General features: G+C 46.9%; 1 protein-coding gene across 3 annotated transcripts in view; it reads left to right on the top strand.

Annotated features, from left to right (window-relative positions):
- Positions 1-16,932, top strand: part of OGT (O-linked N-acetylglucosamine (GlcNAc) transferase) — an 810,702-nt gene that overhangs the window by 583,779 nt on the left and 209,991 nt on the right. For all 3 annotated transcript variants that reach the window (XM_069612350.1, XM_069612349.1, XM_069612348.1), the window contains exon 16: positions 7,266-7,436. In XM_069612350.1, the coding sequence (XP_069468451.1) occupies positions 7,266-7,436 (171 nt within the window). The remainder of the gene's footprint in view (positions 1-7,265; positions 7,437-16,932) is intronic.

Here is a 16,932-nt window from a genome sequence, read left to right as displayed (position 1 = left end):
GGAGTGCAACTTGAGTTACCAAGGGAACCCATGGCAGGCGTCTGAAGACCCCTCCATCACATCTTGCCTACCTAGTCTTTCAGGTGCCTTAAGGAGGGCTTCTGTGCAGAAGCCCATGAAAAGACAGCGAACAAAGGAATCCTCCCCGGTTTGGCACGCAGAGAAAAACACGAGAAAGACTTTAACAAAAAGAAATAGCGAATAAACCGAGCCGGAGCCAAAATAAAATGTAGTTTGGCAAGCAGGTTTATGTTCGAGGCTAATATAATAGGCTAAAACAATCCCACGTTCATATAAGATAATCGCGGTGTGAAAAATAGGGTAGTTACCACTGCCACCAGCCAAGTCTTGATGTAAAGGGAGCGAAACAAGGCTCCAAGAGAGACAGACATAAAGGGAAAAGAATTAACCCTTTCCACTACTCCATGTAAGATGGGATGTACTGGGTCTGTGGTTTAAAGTGACTAAAATAAAGTTAATGGCAACTTTACTTTTTCTGGGGGACAGTAGTCGGCCCCAGAAAATAGTCAGTGGGAAGTCTCAAAGACAACCCTGTGTCACTTCACTGAAGGTGCTGTGTAACACACATGAAAAATGTGGCTATGGAGTAGGTGAGGCGCCAGTGCTCAAGATCACACAAAGTGAAAACACACACAGCAAAACGCATGTAAGAGTGGGGAAAAAAGGCTCGCTCTCTTACCAGATGAAAAAAATAAATCCTAGAAATCCAGCAAAGCTGCTGAGGGAATCATTAGGTAAGGGAAATCAGCCATTTGAGAATTCTCCCTAACACAGTTTACTCAGTTTGGGGACCTCTCAACAAGAAGAAATCCAGTCTAGTCCCCAGTCAAAAAAAACAATTTCTGGGGGCTCTAATCCGGATGAAAGACGGCCTCGGTTTCCCCTCCGAGAGGGTTCAGAACATGCTTTTCCAGATCCCTCAATATGTAGCCAGTCAGGAGGTGACAGTGCGCAAAGCTATGCGCTTGCTCGGAATGATGGGGTTGTGAATATGCTTGGTTCCCCGCGCGTGGCTGCACATGCGTCCCATGCAAGAGTGGCTCAACAGCCAGTGTTGTCGGGCCAGTGGACAATGGGAAGATATGGTAGGTGTCTTGCCAGCCCTCGTTCTCTCTGCAGTTGTGGTCAAGAGAAAACCTCTTGAAGGGGAAGACCTTCACATCCCCTGCAGTGGAAGCCAAGCTAACGACAGACTCATCCCTCACGGGGTGGGGAGCTCACCTGCTTCAGCAGACAGCACATGGAGTGTGGTCCCCTCAAGTAGCGTCCAACCACATAAATTTACTGGAACTATTAGCGGTGTTAAAGGCATTAAAGGCCTTTCAGATGCAACTGCAAGGGAAGACAGTGCTGATTCTAACGGGCATCAGTACAGCCATGTATTACCTGAACAAACAGGGGGCAAACACTCTCTAGGGCTATCCAAGCTGTCCAAAAACATTTGGATATGGGCGCTCTCACGATGTTTGTTATCCCAACATGTTCCAGGGGAACTCAATCTTCTGGCAGACGTGCTCAGCAGAGATTTTCCGCTGTCCAAACAATACAAATGGCATCTGCACGAAGAAATTGTGTCCAACGTCTTCACAGAATGGGGCTTTCCAGAGATCGACCTGTTCGTGACTCAGGAGAACGCCCAATGCCAAGACTACGCCTCCAGGTACCCCCAGAATCACTCCAAGGGGAACGGTCTCTGGATAACATGGTCGGGTAAATTATTTGTATACCCCGGAACCCCCCCACCCCCCCCGAACGCCCCCCCCACCTCCAGACTGACTCCCCTTCTCAACAAGATAGTGCACAAGATGCACCAGGAACTAGTTACCATGATACTGGTGGCCCCCGTGTGGGTCCACCAAGCCTGGTTCGCTCATCTGATAGAAATGTCCCTCTCACAACCAGTAAAACTACCCTGCCCGTACAACATGTCTCAGGACATGAAGGGGGGGGGGGGAGACCCTACACACATGCCCACAAACTGTGAACTTAGCAGCCTGGCTCCTGAAGTCATAGTTTGGACACCTACAGCTCCCTCAGAGGTGCATGGACATACTCAGGGAAGCTAGAAAACCGAACATACGTTATTGCTATGCCAGTAAATGGAAACATTTTGTCATCTGGTGTAATTCCAAGGGCGTCAATCACATCGATTGCTCACCCACACACATTGTGCTGTACCTTACCCATCTGTGACATACTGGGTTGGTCTTCAATTCCCTTAAGGTTCATCTGGCTGCACTCTCGACCTACACCACATCACACACAACAAAAGGTGTTGTGGTGGAAGATACCAGTGATCAAGGCATTTATCGAAGGGGTTAAGAGGATTTATCCTCCCATTTCTCAACCAACTCCTGGGTGGGACCTAAATGTGGTTTTGACCAGATTCATGGGAGCTCCCTTTGAGCCAATGCATAAAGTAAGTCTAAAAGACCTGACTTTTAAAACGGCCTTCGTAGTGGCTATCACTTCTATTAGAAGGGTTAGCGAACTACAGGCTCTTTCTGTTCTAGCGCCCTTTCTTACAGTCCACAGGGTTACGGTACTTCTGCGCACTCACCCCAGATTTGCGCCTAAATTCATGTCGAAGTTCCATGTGAACCAATCGATTGAACTACCTACCTTTTTCCAAAATCCCACTAGCATGGCCGAAAGAAGCCTACACACACTAGATGTGCAGTCATGTTCTATCTGGAAAGAACTAAACCACTGAGGAAAACAAACTAGTTTTTTGTTTCAGTGGCAGCTGGTAGAGAAGGGATTCCTGTCTCTAAATCAGCTATCTAAAGGTGGATTGTCAAATGCATCACACGGTTTCTCTCTTGCTAAGAGAGAACTGCCCTTCAAGCCTAGAGCACATTCTACTTGAGGCACTGGGGCATCCATAGCATTCATTGCAAATGTTTCCCTCAAGTCCATTTGCAAAGCGACAATCTGGAGGTCAATACACACCTTTACAAAACACTTGCCTAAACACTCATTCGAAGGGATTGGGTCCTCCGACGTATTCCATATCTGTCAGTAATACACCACAGCTGTGCTGCTTCGGAAAATCTTTCTGCGTCGATGACGTCGATACGCTGTCCTCGAGGGCCTCAGCCGAGCCGAAGTCACTGCATGTTACAAGTAGGACGCACGACGCCCGTAGAATCAGATCCGTTTTTTCCGCGAACGTGTTCGCTTCGGAGATCTCGGCGCACCTTGATTCTTCTGAGTTCTGTTCTTTCGGTTCCTCAAACCTGTTTGTTTGTGAATATCTATGATGTCCTCATCTTCTACCCCTCGGCCGGATTTTAAGAAGTGTTGGGAATGCGGGTCCAAGATGTCGTTGACGGATTCGCACGACGCCTGCCTCTAGTGCCTTGGTGAGGACCACGACACGGATGACTGTTTAGAGTGCCAGTCGCTTACTTCGAAGACCTTGCGGGAGCGTAAGAAGAAGCTTTCTGTAGGTAAGGTGGCCAATCCCCGGAAGTCGAAGTCCGCCAGCCTTTCGACTAACGATTCGAGGGGCGACTCTCCGCATCCTTATCGTCGTCGGTCCGGGGGGGGGGGGGTCTTGTTCCCGGAGTAGGTCCCGCCATTCCTCCTGCCTCTTCGAGGCACTCATGGAAGCGCAGTCACTGGTCGCCTTCCCCGTCTGAGGACTCTGCCGTCAGCAAGTTGCTTGTCCCAACAAGCATTCCACTCCTGCTGAATGGGATTCCTTTCGGCAGGAGATGATGCCGATTTTTCAGTCGCAGGGCTCCGGTCCGTCAGCACCGTCGAAAGACGCCGGCCATGACTGTGCTAGAGACACCACTCGCACGCCTTCGGGCTCGAGTGGTCATCGCGATCACCGGGTGCCTTTGAGGTCCCGGTCGGACAAGGTTGGTCGCTCTAGACATGCCCGTTCCAGGTCCAGGTCCCGGTCCTCGAGACCGTCAGAGCCTGTGACATCGACGCCTGCGACGCCGAGGTCGTCGAGGGACTCTCTTGAGGCTCCGCCTCCGAGGAAGCCATCAATGCCATCGGTGCCCAGGCTGTCGAAGGACACGCTCGGGGCTCTGCCCTCGAGGACTGCGTCAAAGCTTTCGGCGCCACGCTCGACGCCGATTCCATCGACGCCTTTCGAGGCTGTTTTGTCGGTTCCATGTAACAATGTCGCCATACAAAAATATTGCCGAAAAATGGTCGTTTTTTTGTGGCGACATTGCATGGAACATGCGGGGGACACCCCCGCAACCCCCTGGTCACCCAAATAATATCGCCACGACATTTTCGCGGCGATATTCTTTACGGCGACCATATATGTGGCGATATGACGATCGTGACGGACGCATCCCTCACGGGTTGGGGAGCTCATGCCAACGAGTTGACAGCGGTCGTTAGTCTCCGTCGGAGTCCAGACTCCATATCAATCTGTTAGAGCTGAGGGCCATTAGGCTCGCCCTGAAGGCTTTTCTGCTGTCTGTACGAGGGAAGAATGTCCTGATTCTGACGGACAACACGGTGGCCATGCACTACCTCAACAAAAAGGGGGGGGGCAAGGTCACTTCCTCTGTGCAGGGAAGCGATGCAGCTCTGGTTCTGGGCCATCCAGCAGGGAATTTCGATCTCGGCAGTTCATCTGGCCGGAGACTAAAACGAGATGGCGGACGCTCTGAGCAGGCAGAGCAGTCTCTCGAGTGGGAGCAGGCTCAGGAGATTCTCCTGGAGATCTTCGCCCTTTGGGGGACCCCTCAAGTGGATCTCTCTGCGTCGTGTCTACCGGAAGTGCGAAAGGTTCTGCTCGCTGGAATTTCCTCCAAGAGGAGCCTTGGGGGACGCGTTCGTGGTGGAGTGGTCTTTCCCACTGCTTTACGCGTTTCCTCCAGTCCCCATCATCCCGCAAGTGCTGCGGAGGTTAGAGGTTCGATTCCCGGATGATCCTCATTGCTCCGGCCTGGGCCCAGAGGACGTGGTACCCGGACCTTCTGGACTTACCCATCTGCCCTCCACGTCGTCTTTCCTACCGAGACGATCTGCTTTCACGGGAGGGGGGGGGTGTCAGGTTCTCCATCCAGGGGTCAGATCCCTCAACCTTCACGCTTGGCTTCTGAAAGGTAGAGGTATAAGGATTGGGACCTCCCTGAAGACGTGATGGAGGTGTTGCTTTCGGCCAGACGGCCAGCAACAATGTCCCTGTACCGTTGCCGTCGGAGAAAGTTCTGCGTCTGGTGCAGGGTTAAGAATGTGGATCCTTTTTCATGAGACATTCCTGTGGTTGTCTTTTTTGCTTTCTTTAGCCCACAAGGGCTTGTAAGTGGGTACCATTAAAGGTTACCTGGCGGTGCTGTCCATATTTAAGCGCTCATCTGAGGAGTGTTCTTATTTTAAAATCCCTTTAATTTCTCAGTTTCTGAAAGGGCTCACTAATGTGTTCCCTCTGTCACCTTTCCAGGTGCCCGGTTGGGATTTGAACCTTGTTCTCAAGTTTCTAATGGGTGCTCCATTTGAGCCTTTACATTCTTGTCCTTTGAGACTGTTAATCCTGAAAGCAGTATTTTTACTTGCGGTCACTTCCGCTCGCAGAGTGAGTGAGTTACAGGCACTTTCAGCTAAGCCACCTTTCACTGTTTCATAAGGATAGGGTTGTCCTTGGAGTTCGTCCTTCCTTTCTTCTGAAAGTGGTGTCGGAATTTCATTTAAGCCAGAAGGTTGTTCTCCTGGCATTTTATCTTCCTCTCCATCCTGCTAAGGACGAGGAGAGGCTCCATAGGTTAGATCCTAGGAGAGCTTTAGGTTTCTACATTTCACGCATGTCCCGGGTCAGGGTGGATGATCAGCTCTTTATAGGTTACGCTGGAAGGCGTTTGGGACATGCTGTTACTAAGCAGACTTTGTCTAGATGGATTATCTTGGCAATTTCTGAATGTTACCGCTTGGCGGGTAAGGACCCTCCGGTAGGCTTACGGACCCATTCTACTAGGGGTATGGCTGCATCTACTGCCCTGCTGAGGGGTGTTCCTATTCGTAACATCTGTGAAGCAGCCACTTGGGCTGTGGTCCATACTTTTGTACGACACTACTCCCTAGATTCTATCCATGGGCAGGATCTGGCCTTTGGCAAGGCGGTCCTTTACTCTGCAATTTGATTAGGCATTCTAGGTTTCTTTATTCTAAATTCTTTTCCCTCCTCCATACGTTGGTACTGCTTTGGGAGTCTGTCATAGATATGGAATCCATTGGAGGACCCAATCTCCTCGAAGAACAAGTTACTCTCTTACCTGGTAACGTTCTTTCGATGGGATGGTCCGACGACTTATTCCATATCGCTTCCTCCCTGCCTACCCCGCTACAGAATTTCTTATGCGATTGCAGCTTACGTTTCCGCAAGGCTTTCTGTGGTCATACTGGCAGAAGATTGGTGCCACACGTTCTGTGGGAAAAAACTACAACTGAGGTTACGGGCGTCATGCGTCCTACTTATAACATCCGGTGACGTCGGCTCGACGGAGGCCCTCGAGGACAGCTTATCGACGTCATTGACGCAGAAAGATTTTCCGAAGCGGCACAGCTGTGGTGATTACTGTCATAGATATGGAATACGTCGTCGGACCATCCCATCGAAAGAACGTTACCAGGTAAGAGAGTAACTTGTTCTTCCCAATGAAGAAATGAATTCACCATGTTCAGAATGCCTATGTATGTAATCTTTAAGCAACACGCATGAACCAAGCCATCTTAAGTTGTACCCAGACAATCATATGTAACAGCACCTCGATGGCTCTGGGCTGTCGTGCGCTTTATAAATGTAAAAAAAATCAAATAAACTATGACCTCTGAACTGTTCTGTGCCACTGGTAGAGCAGCACTGCAGATCAGGATATTGATGCAGAAAGACAGATGCAGACTGCTTTTGGCATGGCGTTTATGAAAGGGGTGTCTGAGCAGGAGATTGCTCTTTCAGAGATGGAATTACCCGCATCATTTTATTAGTTCATAAACATTGAAAAAGCCAGGGCTTTCACACCTTTGCCAGATAGCAGTTCATCACAGTGAGCAACAAAGAATGCCATTCTTTTTTGGCTGCTAATGCCTGCATTCCACACTTAAACTATCTAAAGGGAAGAAAACCTTCTGTAAAGGCCACGTAGCACATTACATTGTTACGCTGTGCTGCAGGATCTCTTCTGGCTATATTCCTTGATTCTGATTTTAATGAATCTTTGGCTGTCGTTTCATTTGCAAAATTTGAATGATTTGCATTCCTCTGCATGCAGGCTATGTGGCTGGGTTATCCTGGAACCAGTGGAGCTCCCTTTATGGATTATATCATCACTGACAAAGAAACCTCCCCGATTGAAGTGGCTGAGCAGTATTCAGAGAAACTGGCTTACATGCCCAACACCTTCTTCATTGGAGACCATGCCAACATGTTTCCTCATCTGAAGGTACTGTACCATGCAAGGAGAGCCTTTGCTCATTGGGGGAGGGTTACCAGCTAGTGAATGGAAGGTGAAATGTTGATGTTAATGGTATTTGTATAGCGCACCGTCACCAACGCAGTTGGTCCTCAGGCGGATCTGTAAACGTGAAGGCGGGTTGGGTTAGTATTGTGAAAAGGGAGTAGGATAGTGAGAGAAGTGGTGTGCTGTTGGCGGCTTCGATTCGCTTTACATCGTGCGCTGAGCTTTGTTGCGAGTATCGGGCAAAGTCAGGCCTCGTGTGCTGTTGGTGCAGCTTATGTGTTTGTTGGTGCAGTGTGGTGAAGTGCGTTCGTCTTGCTGTGTGATAGGTGGTTGTGTAGGTTGATGTATGAGTTAGGTAAGCAGAGTTTGAGCTTTTTTGTTTAGTGGGTTATGCCTCGGAGCTGACCTTCAGTTTGGCTATATGCCTAGAATTAAGTATCCTGTGTGATGGGGCAGAGGCCCAGCTCTCATAATGCACTACGTTTCACCATACAATAGACAAATATGGAGGCTATCCCTTGAGTTGAAAGTCCTATAAGGTGGGGCAAAAAAAATAATTGGGGCAAAGGCCCTGGTTCCGCAATAGGAGGGTTTTGCTTATGATGGGCATAGATGGGGGCTACACCCGGCTAACCTTCAGTCCTATCCAGATGCGACACAGGCTAGTGTTCCCCATTCTCTCTGGGTGTGGCACATTCTAATATTCACAAATCTATCTAGATGCGATGCAAGCTAGTGTTCCCAATTCTATCTAGGTGTAGCACATGCTAGTATTCATAAATCTAAGTATGGGACATGCTAACATTCATAATTTCATCTAGGTACGACACGTGCTAACCTTCACAGTCCTATCTAGATGCGACACAGGCTAATGTTCACAATAGAATGACATTTAGACTATATAAACTAATATTCACAATTTCTATCTAAATGTGGCACATGTTAATATTCAGTTACGAGTTACTGTTAATATTCCCTAGTTATACCCATTTATGTCAAAACATGCCCCGTTTTATCATTTCTACTGTGACACTACCATTTTGATATTCAACTCTGAATCAGTAGTCCATGGCTCGATACTAGCCCTCCTACTGCAAGATCAAATATATGTATTGTTACACACTAGATATGCATCAACTGCCACATTTTGTGAATAGTTTGCTATAGTACTACCCTCTCACTAATCAACTAGCACAAGTACTGTATAGCCTTGTTGTGTACTGATTAACTGTCTACTATAGTAGTGAATCCAGGACACATCCATGTAATGTGTGCTTAGTCATGGCTAAAAGGCCCACGTTTTGTCTATTCTGCTATGGCACGCTAGATCAAGTTAAGATACATAGACAAGTATTGTATATCTAGTTACAGTATTGTACCTAAGTTTATTACCTACACTCTGTGACAAATATAGCGTACAGCTACCCTAGCCACTGTGATCCTAAATGTCGGACCACAGCCCCGCAGTATACTGCTAGCACCGTTTGCGTTTAGAGCCTTACAGCTTACATTTTTATGTGGTACTAACATCAAGCTCTGATGCATATACACTTACCCCATAGAACAGCAGCCACCTAATAGCAACTAGAACATGGATAGAGAGCTACACCACTTTCACAACGATTCCGAATATGTTGCACCCTCAACTTATAGCTGGCTGCCCTCCACTTAGCTACCAACTCTCGTACACCCTACCCTTGCGGTCTAATATCATACAGCTGGATAACACCACCAATATGGCCCCTAATCATAGCCCTTATTCTATCCTTTTGACCCACTGCCCGACCTCCCTAACCAATCTCCCATGTGCACTCCCAGCCAGAAATTTGAGGCCCGGAGCCAGATTATCCTAGCTCCACGAAATACCTAAGTCCACCCAAGCCAACCATACCCGCACCAACAATGATGTCATTTTGAAAAAGCCCATCCATCTACCATTCCCTCACCCAAATCTTGCCACGCTACGTCACCCACCAGACCCACAGCTACCACCCACAATAAAACATCTTCACAAAACCTCAGATGGCTATTAAGCCTCGATTACTTTAAAGGCAGCTTAAATAATGCTAGATCCTTAGTAGCACACCCTACTGAAATAGCAGATCTGCTCATCGGGGAGGATTATGACTTCCTTGTTATAACTAAAGCTTGGCTCAATGCGCCGCTGGCCCCTCCCTCCTTATAGCTATACCAGACAACTATGAAATCATTAGAGCAGATAGAACGAACACTAGAGGCGATGGGATCTCTCTCATTGCCAAATCCAACTTAGCTATGAGAATTATACCCTCCTCCACCTCTAGTTCATGGAATTACTTACTGCAAAACTCCTGATCACTGACACACCCTCACCATCCATCTTATTTACAGACCGCCAGGTCCCATCGGTTCATTTGAAGAGGACCTCTCGGAGAATACCAAACTGACCTCCCTAATATTCCTCCTCGGAGATTGTAACTTAGGATTTAATGATCCTAATGATCACCAAGCATTGGCTATTGCCAGCGTACCAACAGAACAAGGGCTCACAAAATGAGTGACCCAAGCCACTCACGACAATGGGAGAACCCTTGACTGGGTTGCTGATTATAACTGCATCACCACCATCACATCATTTGTACCTCTAACCTGGACAGACCATTATCTGGTATCATTTACCATGCCAGCCATTACCCCCAAAACTAAGGTTATTATGTTTGTTTATTATTTGATAATGCGCACAAAACCCAGGGGTTCCCGGGCGCAGCAGGTACAAGGTTACTTAAGCTTAGGTTACATACATATGGAGGATCAGTACAGTGCATACATGTCAATACAGGCAGTTGAAATGAGAGCTAACATGTTACAATGTTAAGAGTACATGTATACAGAGAGGTAGAAGGGTATAGGCAAAGTAGTCTTTGAACCGCATTTCAGGAGTATCACGACAGTTAGGTACAGCAAAAATTAGTTGTCGTTGGACCAGAGCCAGTTTTTTGCCTTACTTCTAAAGCTGGAATAGGATAGGTTTGCTCTCAATGCAGTGGGCAATGCATTCCAAGCCTGGGCAGCTCTAACAGGGAAGCTTACTCCACCTGCTTTGGATCGTCTAAATCTGGGGGTTTCTAGCAGGAAGTGGTTAGTAGCTCTGGTGTGGTGGCTGGACGATTTTCTAGTCAGTCTGGCCGAGATGTAGGGGGGGTGCTGTGTTGTTGAGCCCTTTGTGGGTGAGAGATAGTGTCTTGAGAAGGACTCTGTTGCTGATTTTTAGCCAGTGGTGGTCTTTCTTGATGTTGGAAATGTGTGCTCTACGGGGTATGTCAAGGGCTGCTCTGAGAGCGTTGTTTTGAAGGATTTGCATTTTATGTATGATGGCTTTATTAGCTCCTGCATAGAGGGCATTACAATAGTCCAGCTTCGACATTACTAATGCGTTAGCTAGCGTGATGCAGTTAGTTTTGGAAAGGTAAGGTCTACAGGTCCTGATTAATTTACAGGTGTACGCTGTAGAGGATGCCAAAGTATTGACTTGTTTTTTGAGGGATAGAATGGAATCAAGGTAAAAGCCTAGTGTTTTTACCTCAGTTGCCACCTTGATTGTGTTGCCATCTATGTTGAAATTGCGATAATTGGCACTAAGTTTTTTTTAGGGTGGAGTCGGAGCCCAAGATCAGTATCTCCGTTTTGTCATTTAGGCAGAGGCCGTGGGAGCCATCCATGCCTGAATGAGGAGGTAAATTTTATTTACTAGAGCTGTATCTTCGACAAAGTTGCCTGATAGTGGTATGAGAATCTGCGTATCGGCCGCATAATTAGTATAGGTTACCCCTAGTCTGTCAAGTTTGTCGAAGAGTGGCTTAGTAAAGATATTGTACATAGTCGGGGAGACACATGAGCCTTCTGGGACACCACAAGTGATATGGATTGGGTCCGCTGCAGCTACAGGGGAGAACACTCTCCTCGTACGGTTAGCTAGGAAGGATTGTACCCATGCTATAGCTTCACTTGAGAAATGGGCGGCAGACGCTAAATGGTTGCATAATACTGCATGATCCACCAGGTCAAAGGCCGCTGATAGGTCAAGGAGGAGGAGCATAGCTGTTCTACCTTTTATCCTTCAACGTGTCGATGTGTGTCTTGAGGTCGATTGGGGCCGTTTCAGTACCGTGAAGTGGTCTGAAGCCAGATTGCCGTGAACCTAATAGCTGGTGTGACTCCAGATAGTTTTGGATCTGGAGGTAGGCTACTCTATCGATGATTTTAATGAGAAATGGGACTGTAGTAATGGGCCTGTAGTTGGTGGGGATTGCTGGGTCAAGTGTCTGTTTTTTGAGAAGGGGCAGTACCCAAGATTCTTTAAGGTTAGTGGGTACAGTACTCGTATTGAAGGAGGCGTTAATTAGTTTCGAGATGAAAGGTGCTAAGTCTCTGGCTGCATCCTTGATGATTTGCGCAGGGCAGCTGTCGCCTTGGCAGTTCGATGGTTTAAGGGATAGAATAACTTATTCAGTTTCCAGTATAGAGATGTTCGTAAACCTGAAGGGTTTACAATTGCTTTGGGTTGAAGTGCTGGGTATCTCTTTCCATGGGGTGGTAAGAGTTCCACTGGGGCTCAAGGAGGCTTTTTTCTTAGCAATTTTAGATTGAAGGGTTGTGATTTTATTTGCTAGGGCATTTTGGATGCTGGTGCACCAAAGTTTGTCCTTGGGGACATAGCCTGTAGGGGCAATTGGGTTTTCCAATTCACGGACAATAGTGAAGAGTTCTTTGGAGTTCGAGTTGGCTTTACTGATTCTTTTGTTGAAATAATCTTTTTTAGTTTGCCAAAAGTTACAAGAAGGAAATAAATCAAAGTTGGTAAGTGTGGTTTTATTGTCAGCAGACGGAGTGTGCCTCCAGATGGCTTGGAGTTTGCGTTTTTGGATGCGCATTTCTTTAAGTTGGGGGGTGAACCATGAGTTAAGGTGAGCTTCCCATTTATTTTAATGGAGTTTGATAGGGGCAATCAGGTCCAGAGCTTTGGTCATGGAATTGTTAAGACTCAACTAACTCGCTAGGGTTAGATTCACTGGAACTGGCAGTGAGAGCTGGTAGGAGTAGTGGGAGAAGTTTTTCAGCCGTGATTTCTTTTTTGCTTCTCGTTGGCATGGGGGGTACTATTTTGTTCTTGTTAGGTTTTGGAGGTTCTATGCTGGCTGTAAAGCATATAAGATAGTGGTCCGTCCATATTTGAGGTAGAATACTAGAGATGGTGATGTTACAGTTATAGTTCGCTATCCAGTCTAATGTGCGTCCTTTTATGTGTGTAGGAGCTAGGACTTTTTGGGTAATGTCATGATTGACTAAGATGGATTGGATAGATTGGGCTTGTTTGTCCTCAACGTCGTTAAAGCCCGGGTAAGTCATCTAGTAAAAGGAGCTGGATGGAGTCTTTAATGCTATTAGTGAGGAGACTGGATAGGTCTTCCTCGAAGTTGCCTAGTGGGCCTGGAGGTCTGTACACTAGGAGAATCGTTAGTGTGCTATTGTTGGAGATCGGTATTTTAGCTGAGAGAAGTTCGCACGATGTGATTGCTGGGTGTGGGGTAAGTCTAGCAGCTAGCTGTGTTTTAGTTATGATGGCCAGACCGCCTCCTCTAGTGTTGGGCCGGTCGACTCTTAGGATATTGTAATTGTCCGGTATGGCCGTCATGAGGGCAGGGCCAGCTGCATCATGGAGCCAGGTGTCAGAAACAGCAAGGATATCTAAGTTGTCCATAGCCAGTAAGTCAGCTATTTCGGTATTGTGTGCTATGAGGGACCTAGCATTAATAAGGGCTCCCGTTAGTGTAGGAGTTGTAGTGGTGTCTTTGACAATTCTTAGACTAGGGTAGTTGGCTCTCCTCTGTTTGTGATATGGGTGACCTTGTGGATCCGGACGATTTATCGTCGCTAAGGCTAAGAGGTCAGGATTAGTGGCAATGGAGGTGCGTGTAGGGACTGGTGGATTAGTTCTTTTTTGTTTTTAATGTCATAAAGTCGTGGCAACCTAGCTCTAAGTCACAAGTTTCTCTCTTGCAGATTTCATGGGGTAGTGTTGGTGAGGGCCTTTATTGTGGTGATGGTTAGAATGTTCCAGGCTAGGGACCAGGGTGTATATAGGAGGCAATTCTGTAAAGTGCGCATGTTGGGCGAAGATGACACCGTGGCAGGTGTATTAAGCTGATCCAGTAGGGACTGAGATACAATTATGCTGATGCTTTAGCACCAAGGTTTGGCAGTCTTGATCAGGGCTAGCGTGCCTATATACTTTGAAGGGGCATCAGGCATCACAGTTAAGCTAAAGCGCACAGGGCAGCATTTGGATTTAGGCATCAGAGGTAGGCTGCAATACACATAGCAGCACCTAGATTAGAGGCATCACAGTTTAGTAAAAGCATAGGGCGGTGAAAGATTCGAGTGTCTACACAGTAAGCAATTATGGGCAGATTCACTTTACTGACAGTGTAGCACAAGCTAGATAAGCAGGGCTAAGCAATATACTGTGGGCAAGTTCAGTTTTACAGCAAGTGAAATCAAAATGGACAGGTTTAGTTCCATTTGGAGGCGCGTAGGGTAATCAAACAGTGTGGACTGGGCAAGGGTGCCTAGTAGGTGGGCACGAAGAAAACGAGCCAATGGCAATCAAGTCACGTTGTTAGGCCAGTCTGTGGCAGAGGCCTGCACAAGGAGCACGGAGCATAGCACTACAATGCGAGTTACATGATGTAGGACATGCAGTGTATAGAGTGCCTAACTTGACTAAGTACAGGCGAACTAAGGGGAGGGAAAAGTTACCTCATTGAAGGGGCTCCGACATACGATCGGCATCGAACAGGCATAAAACAGGCAACAGCCTTAGTTCCTTGGGCCTTGGTGAACGTGGGCCGGCTTCACCTGCCGGCGCCCAATGGAGAATAATAATGCTCAGTAGCCAATCAGTGGATGGCGTTGGCTTGTGCTGGGAGCCTGGGTAGGCTGATGAGGCTCCAGGATGCAACGGGTGGCCATTTTGGATATTGCACCATCCCTGCCCACTAGGAATAAAAAGAATATCACTGCAGATAAGATCATTCTGCTTATCCTGCCGACCCTGGACTTACTGCCCAGCTCAACTAGCCCAGACATCTTATTACAGGCCTATAATGATGCTATGACTAAAGCTCTTGATACTATTGCCCCACTTAAGACACGAAGAAGCAAACCAAAAGCCCACTTGAATTCATGGTTTACGCCCCACCTAAAAACTGAGAAAAGAAAAAAGGAAGCTTGAGGCCCTATGGAAAGTCAGCCCTATTGATGAAAACAAATTCAATTCGATTAATCTAGCATCCAACTACAAAAAAAAAACCTACGCCAAACAATAGTCCTATAATGAAGGGATCAATAAAGCCAGTTCAAGCACTAGGGAATTATTCAAAATTCTCAAGGAACTGGAAACTCCCATTCCTCTGACTGATGATTGCATTAGAAACAAACCCTGGTGCACTAGCTTACCGAATGCCCTACAGAACAAAATATCACTACTGCAAAGCAAAATGGCTGATAAAAAAGCCACACTACCCAGTATAGACAAACCCAGCACTACAAAAGTAGCCACCAATACACCTTCCAATCAGTTCAATTGTTCTCAAGTCTCAATCTATGAGGTTGGAAAAGTTATTCTATTGCTTAAACCGTTTAACTGCAAAGGAGACAGTTGTCCAGCCCAGATCATCAAAGATGTGGCTAGAGACCTCTCGCCCTTCATAACTAAACTGATCAATTCATTTACCTCTGGTACTGTCCCTAGTAACTTAATAGAATCTTGGGTCCTACCCCTTCTGAGAAAACAGACCCTAGATCCCTCACTCCCAACCAATTACAGGCCTATCACTACTGTGCCTTTTTTACTGAAGATCCTCGACAAAGTGGCTTACATACAAATTCAGGATTGCTTGGAGTCAAATCACCTACTCGGCTCAACAATCTGGCTTCAGACGGTACCAAGACAGCGCTAATGGATTTAGAAACATAGACGACGAACTGAAGGACAAGGGGAAAAACAGTCTTACTGTTACTCCTTGACCTTTCAGCTGCATTCGATCTGGTCGACCACCAAGTCCTCTGTAACCATCTGGCATCAGCAACGCACTTCTCACGTAGTGCCATCACCTGGATTAAATCCTTCGTTAGTAACAGGACCATGCAAGTCTTACCTCTTGCAGCTGCCAACCCCATCCCTATAACCTGTGGGGTCCCACAAGGCTCCTATGTTTCCCCCATTTTGTATAATATTTTCACAAAGCCACTGTTCGACCTAGATATGGGAGTCACCTACACTAACAATGCAGATGGCACCCAGATCCTCATACCCCTATCGGGCAAGTATGAAAGGTACCTGGCTTTGGTGAATAAAATATACCTCACCATTTAGGCATGGATGGCCACACATTGCCTCTGCCTGAATGATAAGGCCGAGCTGTTGGGATCAACATCCAACCTTAACAAACTTGACCAGAACTATACCACCTTCAATATTGATGGCAATTCCATCAAGGTGGCAAAAGCAGTAAAAACCCTAGGTTTCTATTTAGAGTCCACCCTCACTCTTAATAAACAAGTCAGCTCCCTGGCCTCCGCCACAGCTTACACATGTAAGTTGATCAGAGCTTGCAGACCATTCATGACGAAGGTAAGTTGCACTACCTTAGCGAGAGCACTTATCCTATCCAAATTGGATTATTGTAATGCTCTCTATCTAGGGGCCAACAAATACCTCATCAAAAACATCCAAACCCTACAAAATAATGCCTTAAGAGCTGCTCTTGGCATATCTGAGAGAGCACATCTCACAGCTAAGAAGACAGACCAAATGGCTCAACACTAAAGATAAAATCACGCTCAAAACGTTATCCCTAATGCACAAATGTATTCACAACGCAGCCCCTACTTACCTCTGAGAGAATTAACAAACCCGTCCTACTAGGACCTTCAACTCAGCACGACTTGTGGTACCTAGATTCAAGTTAAAAAAGGCAGGGGGGCATCCAGCTTCCCGTTCATGGCTGCCCAGGCCTGGAACGCCCTAGCTACTCTTCTGAGAGCAGACCAACCCTTCTATATATTCAGGCGGAATGTCACAAACTGGCTCATCAATAATGACACCCATGGCCAGCCATAGTGTTACCTTTATCTGACACACTAGAAATAGACTTCCCTCTATCTGATCAATCCACAAGCTGATTTTGAAGTCTCCTATCGCCTCATATATGTTTGATGTATGTTAATCTGCTTAGAATCAAATGCTGTGCATATGGTCTGACATCCAGTGGTAACCGCTGAGTATTGCATCTTGTCTTTCAGGGACTGAAAGGGGACGTCTGCATAAGCGTGTTTGTAACACTATCCCTATCGTGATGTGTACCCAAAATCCCTCACGCGCCGAGATCCCTCAGATAACTGGTCGCCCCATTACGGAGCTCTTCTTAAGAGACATTAT

This window comes from Ambystoma mexicanum, chromosome 5p (assembly GCF_040938575.1).
Source record: "Ambystoma mexicanum isolate Mex_15411 chromosome 5p, UKY_AmexF1_1, whole genome shotgun sequence".
In the NCBI taxonomy this organism is placed as follows: domain Eukaryota; kingdom Metazoa; phylum Chordata; class Amphibia; order Caudata; family Ambystomatidae; genus Ambystoma; species Ambystoma mexicanum.
This window is presented reverse-complemented; position numbering and strand designations above follow the sequence as displayed.